This window comes from Rhinolophus sinicus, chromosome 11 (assembly GCF_057876585.1).
Source record: "Rhinolophus sinicus isolate RSI-liver-muscle chromosome 11, RSI-T2T, whole genome shotgun sequence".
NCBI classification, from domain to species: domain Eukaryota; kingdom Metazoa; phylum Chordata; class Mammalia; order Chiroptera; family Rhinolophidae; genus Rhinolophus; species Rhinolophus sinicus.
This window is the reverse complement of record NC_142511.1, coordinates 23,355,361-23,370,290: the sequence shown is the minus strand read 5'-3', so window position 1 is coordinate 23,370,290 and position 14,930 is coordinate 23,355,361. Positions and strand designations below refer to the sequence as shown.

At 39.0% G+C, this 14,930-nt stretch overlaps 2 protein-coding genes across 11 annotated transcripts in view; one reads left to right on the top strand and one right to left on the bottom strand.

Moving 5' to 3' along the window:
- RBBP5 (RB binding protein 5, histone lysine methyltransferase complex subunit) overlaps window positions 1–14,930 on the bottom strand; it is a 32,143-nt gene that overhangs the window by 6,022 nt on the left and 11,191 nt on the right. For 4 of the 10 annotated variants that reach the window (XM_019711445.3, XM_074322270.2, XM_074322269.2 and 1 more), the window contains exons 4-13: window positions 9,884–10,024; window positions 8,927–9,089; window positions 7,282–7,391; window positions 6,147–6,266; window positions 5,907–6,060; window positions 5,739–5,810; window positions 4,976–5,093; window positions 3,733–3,802; window positions 3,127–3,356; window positions 2,154–2,345 (exon numbers count right to left, since the gene is read on the bottom strand). In XM_019711445.3, the coding sequence (XP_019567004.1) occupies window positions 2,154–2,345; window positions 3,127–3,356; window positions 3,733–3,802; window positions 4,976–5,093; window positions 5,739–5,810; window positions 5,907–6,060; window positions 6,147–6,266; window positions 7,282–7,391; window positions 8,927–9,089; window positions 9,884–10,024 (1,370 nt within the window). The remainder of the gene's footprint in view (window positions 1–2,153; window positions 2,346–3,126; window positions 3,357–3,732; window positions 3,803–4,975; window positions 5,094–5,738; window positions 5,811–5,906; window positions 6,061–6,146; window positions 6,267–7,281; window positions 7,392–8,926; window positions 9,090–9,883; window positions 10,025–14,930) is intronic. The other 6 variants (XM_019711448.3, XM_074322273.2, XM_019711447.3 and 3 more) reach the window with 5 other exon arrangements.
- Window positions 8,144–8,556, top strand: LOC109434476 (large ribosomal subunit protein eL37-like). Its single transcript, XM_088801732.1, has one exon. The coding sequence runs from the start codon at window positions 8,144–8,146 to the stop codon at window positions 8,435–8,437; it is 294 nt and encodes a 97-aa protein (XP_088657858.1). The 3' UTR covers window positions 8,438–8,556.

The following is a 14,930-nucleotide window of genomic DNA, read 5'->3' as shown; positions in this document are numbered from 1 at the left end:
TTTTAAAGGGGGAAGCTGTTAAAACAGTTGCCTTTACTTAAGGTTGACCACCTCAAGTGCCTAATAAAAATAATGTAGAAAATGAAAGTCCAGTTTGAAGCACCCTGCTGCTCCAAGGTATAGGTTCTAGTCTTTAATGAGGTCCGTGCCTCATTTGATCTTGTGAGCAAGGTGAGTGGGAACAAACATCTAACAGGCCCTTGATAATGGCATCTATTCTTCTATAAGGAGCTTTGAAATGCTGACTTGTATCAGTACTAAAATATATAGTTTACATAGAGTTCAAAATTTCACTGCAAACTATATTTAGTATTTTGAGAATTTTAGTAAATAAAAAGGCCCATTCCTTTAGGGCTGAGTAAACTTTCCAATATTTTTATTTTGATTCTTATTTAGACATTTTAAAAGCATAGTTGCTGTACTCTGAGCTGTAAAACCTAACAATACTTCATGGTGCCTTTGACAGAAACCTAGTTTGGCAAATGCCAGAGACAATTTAGTTACTGTCAGTGACCACATCAACTAAAATTAAAAGTTCAAATCACTGTATTACAGAGAGAAAAATGTGAGTCTTCAAAAACTTTATATGGTTTATTTACCATACACTTTACTATTACAAAGCGTATGATTAATTACAGACAGCTTTTGAAGAAGCTTGGAGACTAAGTCCTAGAGAACTTCAATTAATTCAATCTGTTTGACCACATGTTAAATCACCCTAAAGCATTTCAGCTCCGTGAGCCACGGAAATCTATTTAAACTTTAAATTGTGTTTCTTCTGTAGTGGCATCGGCTTGGACAAGAAGTGGGTTACGGAAGGATCGTTTTTATTTACACGAGTCAATTACTGATCTGCAATCTTTGTTGACAATGTCCACACAACTTTTGCAGACTATTTTAAAGTACATAGAGACACAGCCTTGGGTGGACTGAATGTGGAGGTGGTAACTGATTATCACTGTAGCACCACAAATATTGTTGTGGGAAAAAATGCTGGTGGTCAGTGTTACGGTGTTGGGCTGTGAAAAACTAAATCTAGCAAATTGAGGCAGAATATTCTGTCTGCTTCAGCTTTTCTGTAAAATTCATGTTCACAATGATTAACTGACTTAAAGAGTAACTTAAGCAAGGAATTCTGTTTCACATTCCAATGTATCACATCAGCACATTTGGATCAACGCATTTAAATTAAAATGTTAAATCAAGCGCGGGGGAACCTGAATACAACCAGGTATTTCATCAGTCCGGCCTCTTAGTACACTGATCACAGAAAATTGACAGTACTGCATTAACTAAACCAGTGCTTGTATATAAAACAAAAAGTTTCCAAAACTCAACAATGTTTGAATAGAAATGGAGTCTAATTTGATTACTAGTTTTTAAACAAGAGACCAGTTAGCGTAGATTCACAAATATCTGATAGGAAACTGAAACTGTTCTCCATCTCCCAATAAAAATCCCTCACTATAAAGGTGAAAAAACTCAAGTAAGTTTCAAAAGGCTTAGGTGTTAAGAAGCTACACAGGTACTGTAGTTTCTGTCTTTTTGGAAATTTCCTCCTGTTTGAAAAAACAAAACACTTCATATTTCTTAACGTGATGGTTCTACCAACAACTTCATTACTGCTTCTAGACTACTGGAAGAGAAAAAAACCTCTGGGATTGAAACAATTTGGAGAGAAAGAGAAAAGAGATGCTACAGGTAAACAGTAAGCAACTGTATAAAGCAAGTTATATTTCTGGTTATCTGTCTGGCCTTTTGAGGCAAACCAAACCAAAATAAAACATCTAGGAACAAATACAGATGAAGAAATGAATTAAATCAGGGGTTCTTACCCTGTTTTGGGTCATGGATTCCAATAGGAATCTGAAGAAAGTTATGGCATCTTCCCCACAAAAATATTCACACAGTATTTTGCATATAGTATCAAGGGAATGTAGACCCCTGAAGCCTATTTATGGACCCAAGGTTAAGAGCCACTGAATTAAGCCAAATCTGGTTTAGCCTGCCCTTGTTAGCAGCTTAAGACTCAGAGAATACCTGCCACAAAAAGGAGGGAAAGAAGGAAAAACATGCTGCAGTTAAACCGAGGCAGGGGCTGTACAAAGCAAGGCCACGAAGCAAGCCAGACAGCGCTCCCAATGTGTCCTTACCTGTCAAGGGCTGGCTGAGTTCCGCCTGCACTTTACCCTTCGCTGAGCCTTCCAGAGGTAAACCTCTGTCCCCTTTGTAGAGTTTCGGTTTAAATGGAGAATCTTTCTCTTTACCTTTTGATCCTTTAGGCCGGCCTGCTTGCTTCTTCTTGGATTTGCCATCCCCCTTCACACCCAGTAGTGGATGGACTTCTGTAAAAGCACAGACAGTCATGGAAAAGAATCCATACACCACCAGTCTCATCACCCCAACCAAGCACATGGCATGCCGCCCACCCATGAACCAAGAATGTTGTCATTGTGACCCAGGCCCACTAATACAAGGAGAATATTACTTTGTTCATTATTTATACAACTATAAAAGAATGAAATTAAGAAGTAGTTGCTTGGCCAAAGGGCACACATGGCCTATGTGGTTTACACCAAGCCAGAGCTGCTCTAAATGGAAAAAAGAGCTGAAGGACACACTGATACTATGCACACCAGGCAGAGCAGGAATGTACACACGCACGACATCATGTGAGAACAGGAAGGAAATGGGCTTTGGGACCAGAGGCCTTTCAGAGGCCAGGGCAAGAATCCTGACTCTACCACATGATCATAAAGGCTTCCAAAGTCAGACTGTGAAAGTAGGTAGGAAGAATGAAAGGATTGTCCAAGTCTGACTAGTACTTTACCGCATAATAAAATCTCGGGAGGGGGCAGGGGAGAAGAGTGGCATAATGAGACAAACTCTGAGCCAGATGTCAGAAGACTGAAAGTGTGTCAACTTAGGCAAAGTACTAAGGGCAGAATCTCCCCATTCTGAAAGAGAAGAGAAAGCACATGAAATCATCAAAGTTGTAAAGCACTATAAAAAGACTCCTGGGAAAATTTCTTTAAGGTAAAAATCACCCAAACAGGAAATTACCAGGTTGTGCTGGAGAGTAAAAAGTGGGTCTATGAGGCAGCAGAGAGAAGATGTGGCTCTTACCATCATTTGGTACTCCTTGAAGTTCTATATTGGTTGTTTTGGGTTTCTTCTTAGGTGGCTGGGACCCATCTGCTGAAGACTGCCTCTTCTTCTCTGAACTAGCCCCTTCGTCCATCAAGGAAGTTTGGACTGCATCCGGTGGGGGGCCATAAGGATTTTCTTCTGGGTCTTCTACCTCAGGGGCAATGGGTAAATATAATAGAGCCTTTGAATCTTCCAGCTCTTCATCACTATTTGGAACAGGATCAGACAAGGGATTGGAAAAAAGAGACAGTTGCTTAAACCATGAACCCTTCCTCTAGGGCAGAATCACCTACATTAACCATAAGCAACAGGTATGGATCTAGAACTTTAAGAAAGCCAAGATGAATAAAAGGGAATTAGACAACATGATTAATAAAATCAGTTGTAATATTAAATAGTGTAAGTGAATTATTTCAGTGTCTTAAGACTTTCTATACAGAAGAAAGGCACTGCTTGTACACCAAAGCAGCAATCTCTTGGAGCTAAGATAGGTGAGACTGAGAAGGGCCAGCCGGGGAGCTGACAAGTACAAACCAGAGAGGAGGAGGTGCAGCCCGAGGCCTGGCTCCCTTGCCAGCTCACCTGCTACAGAAGGCAGCAATAGGATCCACACTAGTGACATCCACTTCTTCGTCCTCAGCAGCATCAGCCCCTGCAGGACAGAAACACAGCAGAGGGATGATTTTCAGAAACTGAAATTCAGAAGAAACAAAGGAGGAAAACCAAACAGTTCGTTTTACTCAATAATTCAACAAATGTGTGCTGAATTTCCACCATGTGCTAGCACAGGGTCTAGAGTGATGACCAAGAAAGCTGGGAACAGGTCTTCAGTAGAAGCTTCACAGTCTAACTGGGGAGACAGACATAAATGGATCATTTCAATTCAACACAATAAGTGCTACAGTAAAGGTATGTGCAACGTGCTAAGATGAAAGAAGGAACAACTTATGTGAAAGTCTGGGAAGGCTTCACGGAAAACAATCCAGTAACACCAACACAGGCCAGAACATGCAGCACCCCTGCTGGGCCTCCTACAACATGAGGCACCAAATGATTTAGTATCACAAAATGGGGACCAGTACTTTCAAGCTAGAAAGAACCAACCTCAATCCCAATCCCGATTCCTTCCATCAAGGGGCCCAACAGTCAATGGTCTGTGGCATTCATTACTGGCAGTGCCAACCGGGCGGACTGAGCATTCCCACACTCTAAGCTCTATTAGGTACAAAGCCCTGTGTTAGACACCATGGGGATAAAAAGACCAATCTGTATTCTCAAGGAGCTTCCTATCAAGAAGTTCAGAAGACAAGAGACAGTAGCAGTGATCACGACCCTACCAGGAATTAACATCTGAAAGCCGTGTCACACCAGGCACAACTGAATGCTTTATGGGAGTTATGCATTCCCCACAACCCTCAAAGGCAGGTTCTATTATTATCACTATTACTACACAGATGAGGACATTCACGTTTAAAGAGTAAGTATTTTGCCCAAGGCAGTCTGACTCCACAGCCCGTGCTCTTTACCTTCACCTTACTGACAAAGGAGTGACAACACATGACACAGCTGAGCACCCAGCATGTGTGGGTGCTCTAAGTGCTGTAGGTAAACCCTCATTTAACCATCTGCAATTAATCAGGAAATACAAAGTGAAATGTTGAGAACTGTTGAGCCCTAGCAATAACTTACACAATGCCTTCGTAAGAAAAAAGTGACATTTCAGATGAAGTGATGAAATAAATTTCCAACACAAATTAAGAATGAATAATGAACAAAGCGATCATTTCTCCTTTGGGAAATATTATCTGCAATTGAGAAATATTACCTGTCTGCTCAGGCTCACTCTTATCTTCATCTTCAATATCAAACTCTGACTCCCTTTCCTCATACTCTACATTTTCATCCAACTCTTTGAAGTCTGGTGCAAAGGCACTCCAATTTTCCTAGGCCACAAAAACAAAATATATACTACTACTTAAACATACGACAAAACAACAGTCTATAATCTAGACATTAATGATATACATGAAACATTTGAACATGAAAGTGACTCAGAATTCTGAGATCAAATTTGGCGGATAATAAAAATTAGGTATCTATAGGTTTTACTATCTTAAGGTATTTCCTATTTTAAACATTTCAAGTTATTATTAACTATAGTTCTTTCATAAATAACTGTCATCTTCAATCTTTTTAAGATGTAATTCTGAGTTACATTTTCTTATGAATACACTGATTATACACATATTTAAAGGTGTTCAAAATAAAACCAAGATGTAAAACAGAAACTAAGCTAAAAGTAAGAAAAGCAAAAGAAAATCTATCTCAGTCAGATAAGAAACAGAAAAACGTAACTAAAAGCCCACTAGACTTTTTTACTGGAAAAGAGAGCTAATAAATCGGCTTTGGCCCAAGACCACCTCAGCAAAATAAAGCAAAGGTAGATGCACTAAACCTATTTAATCAGGTTATAAGAATCATGTACCAAAGAAAGTATATAAGGTAATCTGTAACTTACTATTTGTAAAATTCTCTGATAGAAAGAAAGGTATCTAGTTTTAAAGTAATTAAACCAGAAAAATACTTACTACTTGATTTTGTGCCCAGATAGATACCACTCCACTAGAAATGGAAGCTATGATGGGTCGAACAGGATGCCACTAAATTTAATGAAGGAAAGAAAAACGAGTTCTAAGAATGGATCCCAAATGTTCTGTATTATGTAAGTAACAACAGCAACCGCTTAATCTACTCACAGCGACATCCAAGAGGAGCTCCCCTCGCGTCCCGTGGAGAATCTTCACCAGGTTGCCTATGCTCTTCTCCCAGATGTACAGGGCGTGCTGCCGAGCTGAGCCTGCGACTATGTACTCCCCATCCCCCGAGAAACAGCATTTCTTCCACGGGGTCCTTAGGACAAAGAAAGTACCCAAAGGGAACTAGAACCAGAGCCCAGGTCATGAACTACTCACATATTGCTAGGTTGTGATACACACCTATTTACCAAGTCCTGTAATTTCTGCATGGGTTCAGGCTCTCCATCTCTTCCACAGGTTAAGATTTCTCTGCCATCATAAACTCGAATTATTCGATCTGCTGTGTTAATTAAAAAGCAACTACAGAAAGGAGAAAAATATCAGCCCCAAAGGTCAGAAATCTGTTTCCGTTAACATTTTCTGTCACTACCTGTTACTCAGAACAGTACCATGAAACCCCCATAAACTGGGGAGAGACTGAGGAAAGATCTAAGTAACAGACTCAAATACTTATGTGTCCACTTGTCACATTCCAAGCAAAACTTAATCTGAAGTGAGAATATATTTTATACTTCCTGTGTAGCCTTGAACCCTGTATGTGCAAACTAACAAACTTATCATCAGTATTTGATTGAGATCCAAGACTTCAAAATCCAAACCAGCTTACTGAATTCACAAGCATTCAGTAAATACTTCATTTCTCTGGACCATTTCATACATGATATAGTTTCTTAATGAGGTCATAAACCATTTCACTTTAAAGTGTTCAACTTTTTACAATAATTACACTGGAACTCTGTCTGAAATAAGTTATTTCTTCACCTTCCTCCAGGCTTCACTGACTCAACTTTCCTTAATTAAAGAAAACTTTGAGTATGAATGTCCCCTAAGCATGTATGGGTGTTTCTATACAAAAGAAGGTGACTGTTACCTCTCTTACTGACAACCTCTTCATGTTTTTGTTGCTGTCTTATTTCTAGCTTGGTAACCAACAGAAAAACATCTGAAAACAAAAGGCTAAATAGGTTTTATGTGGGTAAAATATATGTTCAGTTACTATGTAAATTCTGCGACATCGATTCTGATTATAACAAACCACATGCCAGGCATTTTAGCTCTAGGCACATACCTACCTCTCAGATACCCTTTCTGTAAAGAAACTGCCTGATAACTTCCAGATAAAGAAGATTTGAATGCTGGTTCAATGCAGTAAATTTTATGCATTTAAGAACCAGATATTGACAGTTTCCCATAACTATTTTTTAAGTAAACTTTTAAAAAAATTTAAGTAGAATATACACAGAAACTGTGAATCTGAATGTATTTTTGCATTCTACTCAATTTTAAAACTGTCCCTAAAAAGATAAGGTCTCACCTCCCCTTCCGGGCAAATTCTATGGACTTAATGGCCGTGGTATTGCTTGTCCCAGTTGTTACTCTGAAGGAAGCAACAAGATCCTGAGAATCTGTTTTTAGGACCAAAATCTAAAGTTTAAAAGAGAGAAAAAAAAGTAAGTATTCTGATAACTTAATTAGATCTGGCTTGTTTCTAAAAGTGGGCAGACTGGGTAAAAATATAAATATCTCTATTCCCGTGTATTCAACCTAATTAACTGGCATTGCCCTTCATCTCTTCAAATAAACAAGTGTCTTAATCTATTCTTAAAATGCAATGCTTAGTGTTATTCACAATAATCAAAAAGTGGAAGCAACCCAAGTTTTCATCAACAGATGAATGAACAAAATGCAGTATATACATAAAATGGAATATTATTCAGCCTTGAAAGGGAGGGAAATTCTGGCACATGGTGAACACAGATGAACCTTAAGGACATTATGCTAAGTGAAACAAACCAGACAGAAAAAGACAAATACTGTGTGAGTCCACTTATATGAGGCACCTAGAGTAGCCAAATTTAGAGACAGGATGACTGCCAGGGGCTGGCAGGAAGGAGGGAATAGGGAGTTCTTGTTTAATGAGCACAGTTTCAATTCTGCAAGATGTAGACTTCTAGAGCTACGTGGTCGTGATTTGTATAACACTGAATATACCTAGTGCCACTGTACACTTAATGGTTAATATGGTAAATTTTATGTTGTATTGTATATGCTTTTTACCACAATTTTAAAAAATTGCCACTTTCTAAAGTAGGAATGAAGTTATACTAGCCCATGTGCCCCAGTCAAAAAAAACACACATCAAGATGCCTATTAGAAGTCTCAGCAGCAGAAGCACGATGACGAAGGACACGTCATCGTTCGGAAAGCGTCGCAATAAGACACATGTGTTATGCCGCCGCTATGGCTCTAAGGCCTACCACCTTCAGAAGTCCACCTGTGGCAAGTGTGGCTACGCTGCCAAGCGGAAGAGAAAGTGTAACTGGAGTGCTAAGGCTAAGAGACGAAATACCACTGGGACTGGTCGGATGAGGCAGCTAAATATCGTACGCAGCAGACTCAGGCATGGATTCCGTGAAGGAACAGCACCTAAACCCAAGAGGGCAGCTGCTGCAGCATCCTGTTCTTCTTAAGGATTTCAACGATCAGTTGTACAATAAATGTTTTGATTGGAAAAAAAAAAAAAAAAAGATGCCGATCAGAACTACAAACTCTAAGCTTAAAGGGACCTTGAAGCTCACCCAACTTGACTTCTTACTCCACAAAACTATAGACTAAGCTGGCCTGAATTATACAGGATTTACAGAACTAGGCATTTTCATCAGCAGTGTTCCATTTTATAATATAACTTTTAAATCTTATAATTTAGTAATGGCTCTTTATTAGTAGCATCCAATAAAAACCCTTCCATCTTTTTCTAGGCCACGTACTCTCTGACCACCCTAAATCCAAAGAACAGAAAATATTATTAAGCATGAGAGAAAGACAGGCTGCATTTGCCACAGGTAGGAGGTATGCTCAGTGCAGGGGTAAAAGAAGTGTCAAAGGAAGTTGCACAAGTGCACATGAAATGAGCCCATGCAAGGCTGACCGAGGCTTATTTCACCAGCTTCTAGGCTTACCTTGCCTTTTGCATTTCCTGTATAGATATATTCCCCTCGTCTATCAAAAGAGGCGACCACATTCAGGTCGGAGTCATCGTCTACTGGCAAAACAACATGTTTGGAATCTGAAAGGGTCAACATGACAGGAGCAGATTTCATGGGACACACGAGAACCTTGTTCCTGTTTAAAAATATGAATAGTACATTGGCTGTTGCTTTGGTATCAGAAGGCTGATTCTCTTGCCGTTTTCCCTGATTACTATCCACTGCCCTCATCAATGCTTCCAGCCCAAGCAAAAATGGTGAACAAGCCTAAAAATCTAAACGTCTAATAATAGAGAAATAACTGAGAAAAGTTATGGGAGCCTACCTTGACAAATAAAATGTAATCATTACAAATAAAGATGTAGCAAACCAGTAAAATATGTATGAAATAACATAAAAAAGCAAAATACTGATTAAAACCATGTAAAAAATACATACCTATATACGTATGTGTAACATGCATATTCGTGCTTTGTGAGCTATAAAGCACCACATAATAAACTTTATACATAAAGAGAACTTGACTAAAAAAGAGAACCCAGAGAAATGTAGACATGTTATGTCTGGGGAATGGAATGACGGGTAGCTCTTTTTCTTAAATGCAGTTTTAATATTGAATGATTTCCCCTCTACTAAAGAAATTCAAATAGTCAGGGAGGAAAAGCTCCAGATCAAGGACCAGTCATTATACTTATTCCTACTTTTGCCCATTTCCAAGGTCTTAATTTTAGCCAGTTTTTAATTATATAATACTCTCCTTAAAATCTATACAGTAGAGCCAACCTGGACAGAAAGATTTTTTTATGTGGAAGGTTTAGAGATGTGTCCATTTGCCTCCAAAAACCTCAACCTGAAACTGTCACGAGCCTGGAGCTAACCCACATAGCATTAGATCCCACCCCAGGAAAGAATAGCTCAGATTAAACATACTGATCTCGTGGATGATACTGGACTTTTAAGATGGGTGAAGGGAATCGAAACCTCTGGTCGCAGTCGCCTGAAAGAACGTCCCACTGTGACACTATGTTATCAGTGGAAGCACTCACGAGCTTATGACCATCTCGACTCCAGCTGAGAAGAAAAAAAGGGTAACTTAGCCTATATACTAAGGTAAAGTACCACTCTTATGCACAAGAATTGCATGAGTCATACATATTGCCCTAACTGCTTGGGTCAACAATATTTCTTTCTTTTTTTTAACACATACTCAAATTCACACCAAGCTTTCCCTCCTAAGCAATAGGAATGTTTTCATGATCTTTTTGTATCTAGTAACAGAAGCTCTTAATATTAATAGCTCAAGATCACACTACAAGTAGCTCTGTGAAAGGACAGACTCAAACACGTTAGAAGAGTCTGCAATCAGCGAGCCCTGAAGTGTTGAAGTCACAAAGAACAAAGGTTTTTCCCTAGGGAGCGGGGAGGGAGTATCTCAACTTTCTGAGGTTGTCCCTGAAGTAGCACCTTCACAGCATTAACAAAATAATAAAGATCAGAATCTGTTATTTAAAATAATTAAGAAACGAATTAATTCCTCCTGCAAAGTACAGCTAAGAATCCTGGACATTATACATAAAACAAACCCCAAAAGACTGAAAGGCAGAGAGGAGACAACTGGCTCGAGACTGCAGAACAGGAGAAATGACATAATAGTGAGTTCCTTGGATGTTCTTTTTGCTTCCTATGTCCCAGGCAGGGTGATGGAAAAGCCAGTAACACAGTAACAGCAATAGACACACACACCAGAAGCCTCAAGAAGAGACTGCTTTCTCTGGCTGAAGGACCAAGAAAGGACAAACCAGACAAACAGAAAACATTTAGGCAATAATCACTCTACTCCAGCAACCACCACAGAAAAAACTGCAACGCCACCTCCATCTCAGTCAACAAGGTCTAGACAGAGTCTAGACTATGACTCTTGCCCAGTCATAGTAAGGCACCCTTCCCTGCTAACTGGTGTCAGACAAAGCTCGGTGGGGAGCCTGACTTTCTTACCCACCAGGTGGTTAATGAGCACCCCCACCACAGTACTAGTGGAGGCCACAAGGGGAGCAAAGACAAGGCACTGCTAGCTTTCCCAGACAGGCTGGTATCAGCCTAGGAGGCCTAGTGGGGAGCCTGACCTCTGACCCCACTAGGGCATAATGAAGCCCAGTTAGAGACTTGGACTTCCAACCCCCCCCCCCCCCAATAACAAGACGGGGCCTCCCATCTCCCCGGCAGTGTCAGAGGAGGCCTGCTAAAACAGGAGATTTAAATAATAAACAAACGCTACAGTCTTACAACACAATACCCAAAATGCCCAAGTTTCGACTGAAAATCACTATCAACCGAAGGAAAAAGAAAATAACTTAAATAAGAAAAGATAATCAACAGATACTAACAGAGATGACATAGATGTTAGAATTATCTGACAAGGTTTTTAATGCAGTCGGCATAAAAATGTTTCAACGAGCAATTGCAAACATACTTGAAACAAATGTAAAAACTAGAAAGTCTGACCATTGTTACCCCAATAAATTTTAATTAAAAAAGAAAAATCCAGAAAGTCGCAGCAAAGAAATAAAAACTAAAATGGGAATTTTAGAACTGAAAAATACAATAACTAAAATTAAAAACTCAGAGATGAGGGCCGGCCCAGTGTCTCAGGCAGTTAGAGCTCCATGCTCCTAACTCCGAAGGCTGCCGGTTCGATTCCCACATGGGCCAGTGGGCTCTCAACCACAAGGCTGCCGGTTCAACTCCCGCAAGGGATGGTGGGCTGCGCCCCCTGCAACTAACAACAGCAACTGGACCTGGAGCTGAGCTGTGCCCGCCACAACTAAGACTGAAAGGACAGCAACTTGACTTGCAAAAAAAGAAGTCCTGGAGGTGCACACTGTTCCTCAATAAAGTCCTGTTCCCCTTCCCCAATAAAATCTTTAAAAACAAAACAAAACAAAACAAAAAAACTCAGAGATGAGTTCAGCAGACAGTGAAGAAGAAAAAAAATCAGTAACCTGGAAAACAGAATAATTAAATCCATATCATCAGAGTCCTGGCAGGAGAGAGAAAAGAGTGGGACTTAACAATATTTGAAGAAATAATGACTGAAATTTTCCCATTTCTGGCAAAAGATATAAAACCTCAAACAGGATGAGCTCAAAGAAATCCACTCCAAGACATACACAAACTTCTGAAAACTAAAGACAAAGAAAAAAATCCTGAAAGCAGCAAGAAACGACACCTTATCTACGGGGAACCAGTCACATGACAGCAGATTTCTCATCAGAAACCATGAGGTCAAAAGGAAATGGCACATTTTTCAAGTGCTGAAAAAATATAACTGTCAACCCAAATTTTATATTCAGGAAGGAAGAGGTAAATCAAGACGTTTGTTGCCAACAGACCTACCCTAAAAGAATGGCTCAAGGAAGCTCCCTAAATGGAAAGGAAATGAAAGAAGAAGAAATCTTAGAACATCAGGAAGAAAGAACAATGGAGAGACTACAAATATCTGTAAATAATACAGACTGTTTTCTCTTCTTGAGTTTTGTCATATGAAGCAAAAGTTACAATACTGTCTTATGTGAGTCTCAGTGTATACAGAAGAAATATTTGTGACAATTACATTTATAAACCAGAGAGAGTAAAGAGAGGTAAGGTTTCTAGGCTTCACTTGAATTGGTAAAATGTCAACACCAGTAGACTGTGATAAGTTATGTATATACAATGTAATACCTAATAACCACTAACAAGCTATACAAAGAAATACCCCCTAAAATACTATAGATAAATCAACATGGAGTTCTAAAAAATGTTCAAGAAATCCACATGAAGGCAGGAAAAAGAAAACAGAGAAATGAAAAACAGAAGAAGAAACAAAAAAAGAAATCCCAAACCAGTATTTATCCAAATTTTGCAACAAAGAGGAGTTGCTATTGAGGAACTCAGCAGCCGACAGACCTCCATGGTTAAAAATGCAGGCTCATGGGTCAGATTTATGCTGAGGCCTAGACATTACCACCTTCTAGCAGTTTGATCTTCAACAAGTTATATAACTTTTCCAAGCTTCAATTTCCTCACCTATAACATGGGAATAACAATAGTATCTACCCACAGAAGACTATTGAGAGAATTAAAATTCATATATACAAAATTCTTAACCCAGTGCCTGGCACATAGTGAGTACTCAAAAAATATTAGGAACAGCAGCTGGATGGCTCAACTGGTAGAGCGCGAGCTCTGAACAACAGGGTTGTTGGTTCAATTCCCGCATGGGATGGTGGGCTACGTCCCCTGCAACTAAAATTGAAAACGGCAACTGGACTTGGAGCTGAACTGTGCCCTCCACAACTAGATTGAAGAACAATGACTTGGAGCTGATGGGCCCTGGAGAAAAACAGTTCACCAATGAAAAAAAAAAAAATTAGCAATTATTTGTGTCAGAGACAAGATAAATGTGTTCTCAGACTCAGGACTAGAGGGACAGAGGAAGGCAGCGGTAAAATGAGGAAGTGCATATGCAGTGATTAAATTCAAGTCTGCACACAAAAGGACTGGTGCTTCTCTTCCACCAGGTCTAGAACACTTGCAGTCAAGCTTACCCCTAAGAAAGGCAAGTAGAGGATCCTTTAGAGAATGTATACCTAAAAAAGAGGCCTACAGATGCTGTAACTTGAGGTTGCACAACAAAATGCCAGCAGACCACCCAATTTCAGTGGATGATGGGAGGTCAAGAGGGTGAGCTAAAACTCAAATACTGTAATAGGAAATCCATGGATAATTTCTGAAATTCACAAACCAAGAAAAAGTGACATACATGTTATTTAGAAATATGAAACTAAGTATCAAAAGAAACAAAAAAATGGATGCACACTAAGAATGAGACAATATTGGCAGTGGGAAGAAACAAGGGACTGCTTTCGTTGCTGTTTTTATAAGCTTTTTATCACAATTTTACTACAAAACTGAATGTTAGCTATAATTCCATTTTTTTTCTTTAAACACTTCTATACTATAGTATCTTTTGCTTTCACAGCATGATTGTATTTCTGTTGTATTAGAAGCAAATCTAATTTTAAGAATTAAATTATAAAGAGGTAAAAACTAAGAGGGGTTCTCCCATTAAAAATAGTAATCCTTCAATTCCAAATTCCATAAGCTCAAGAATTAGAGATTATCATACCTTCTCACATCTGACAATTTTATTTCTTTCCAAAAGACAGATGGGTCTTTACTTATAGTATGTCTTAGAATCTTAAAGATCATTTAGTTCTACCTATGGCCTCCATCCAGTGTTGAATTCCTTCTGTAGCACCCCAAGAAGAGGGCAGCAAGCCCAAGCAGGGACAATATCACTGATATATTCTTTCCTGGGCAGTCATCCATCCCTGGGCACCTTTGCTTGGGAGTTCTCCTTTATACTAAGCTAACATTTGTTTCCCTATTACCTACTAGTCCTGCTTCTACGCCTTGCGCCAATTTTTCTGTCTTGTACATGTTAGCTCTTTAATAGTTAAGACAGCTATCATGCCTACCCAAATCTTCTCTTGGTGAAACTTTATGTTCAAATATTACACAACAAATAAAATAATAAAGTTATACTCCAAAGGAGGCTGAATTTTAAAAACCCCACAAAATGCATGTAACTATTAATTATAATGTATAACTATATTTATATATACCATAAGTTAGGGGACAGTTAAATAATTATGATGCCTATATACTATGCAATACTATATATATACATATATGTGTATGTGTGTATGTATATATAGTGCCAAAAAAATATACACACATTTTAAGAAAGGAAAAAACTGTATTAAAATTGTAATACTCACTATATACCAATAACAAAAAATGAATACAAGTCACGTTTGACTTCTGCAATTACAAGAGGTGCTCAAAGTGGTTACCATCAGCGTCCAGACACTTCTGATTACGGTGAACTACTGCTTGAGCAACGTTGACCAAAGTGTCCACTTGTATACATTTT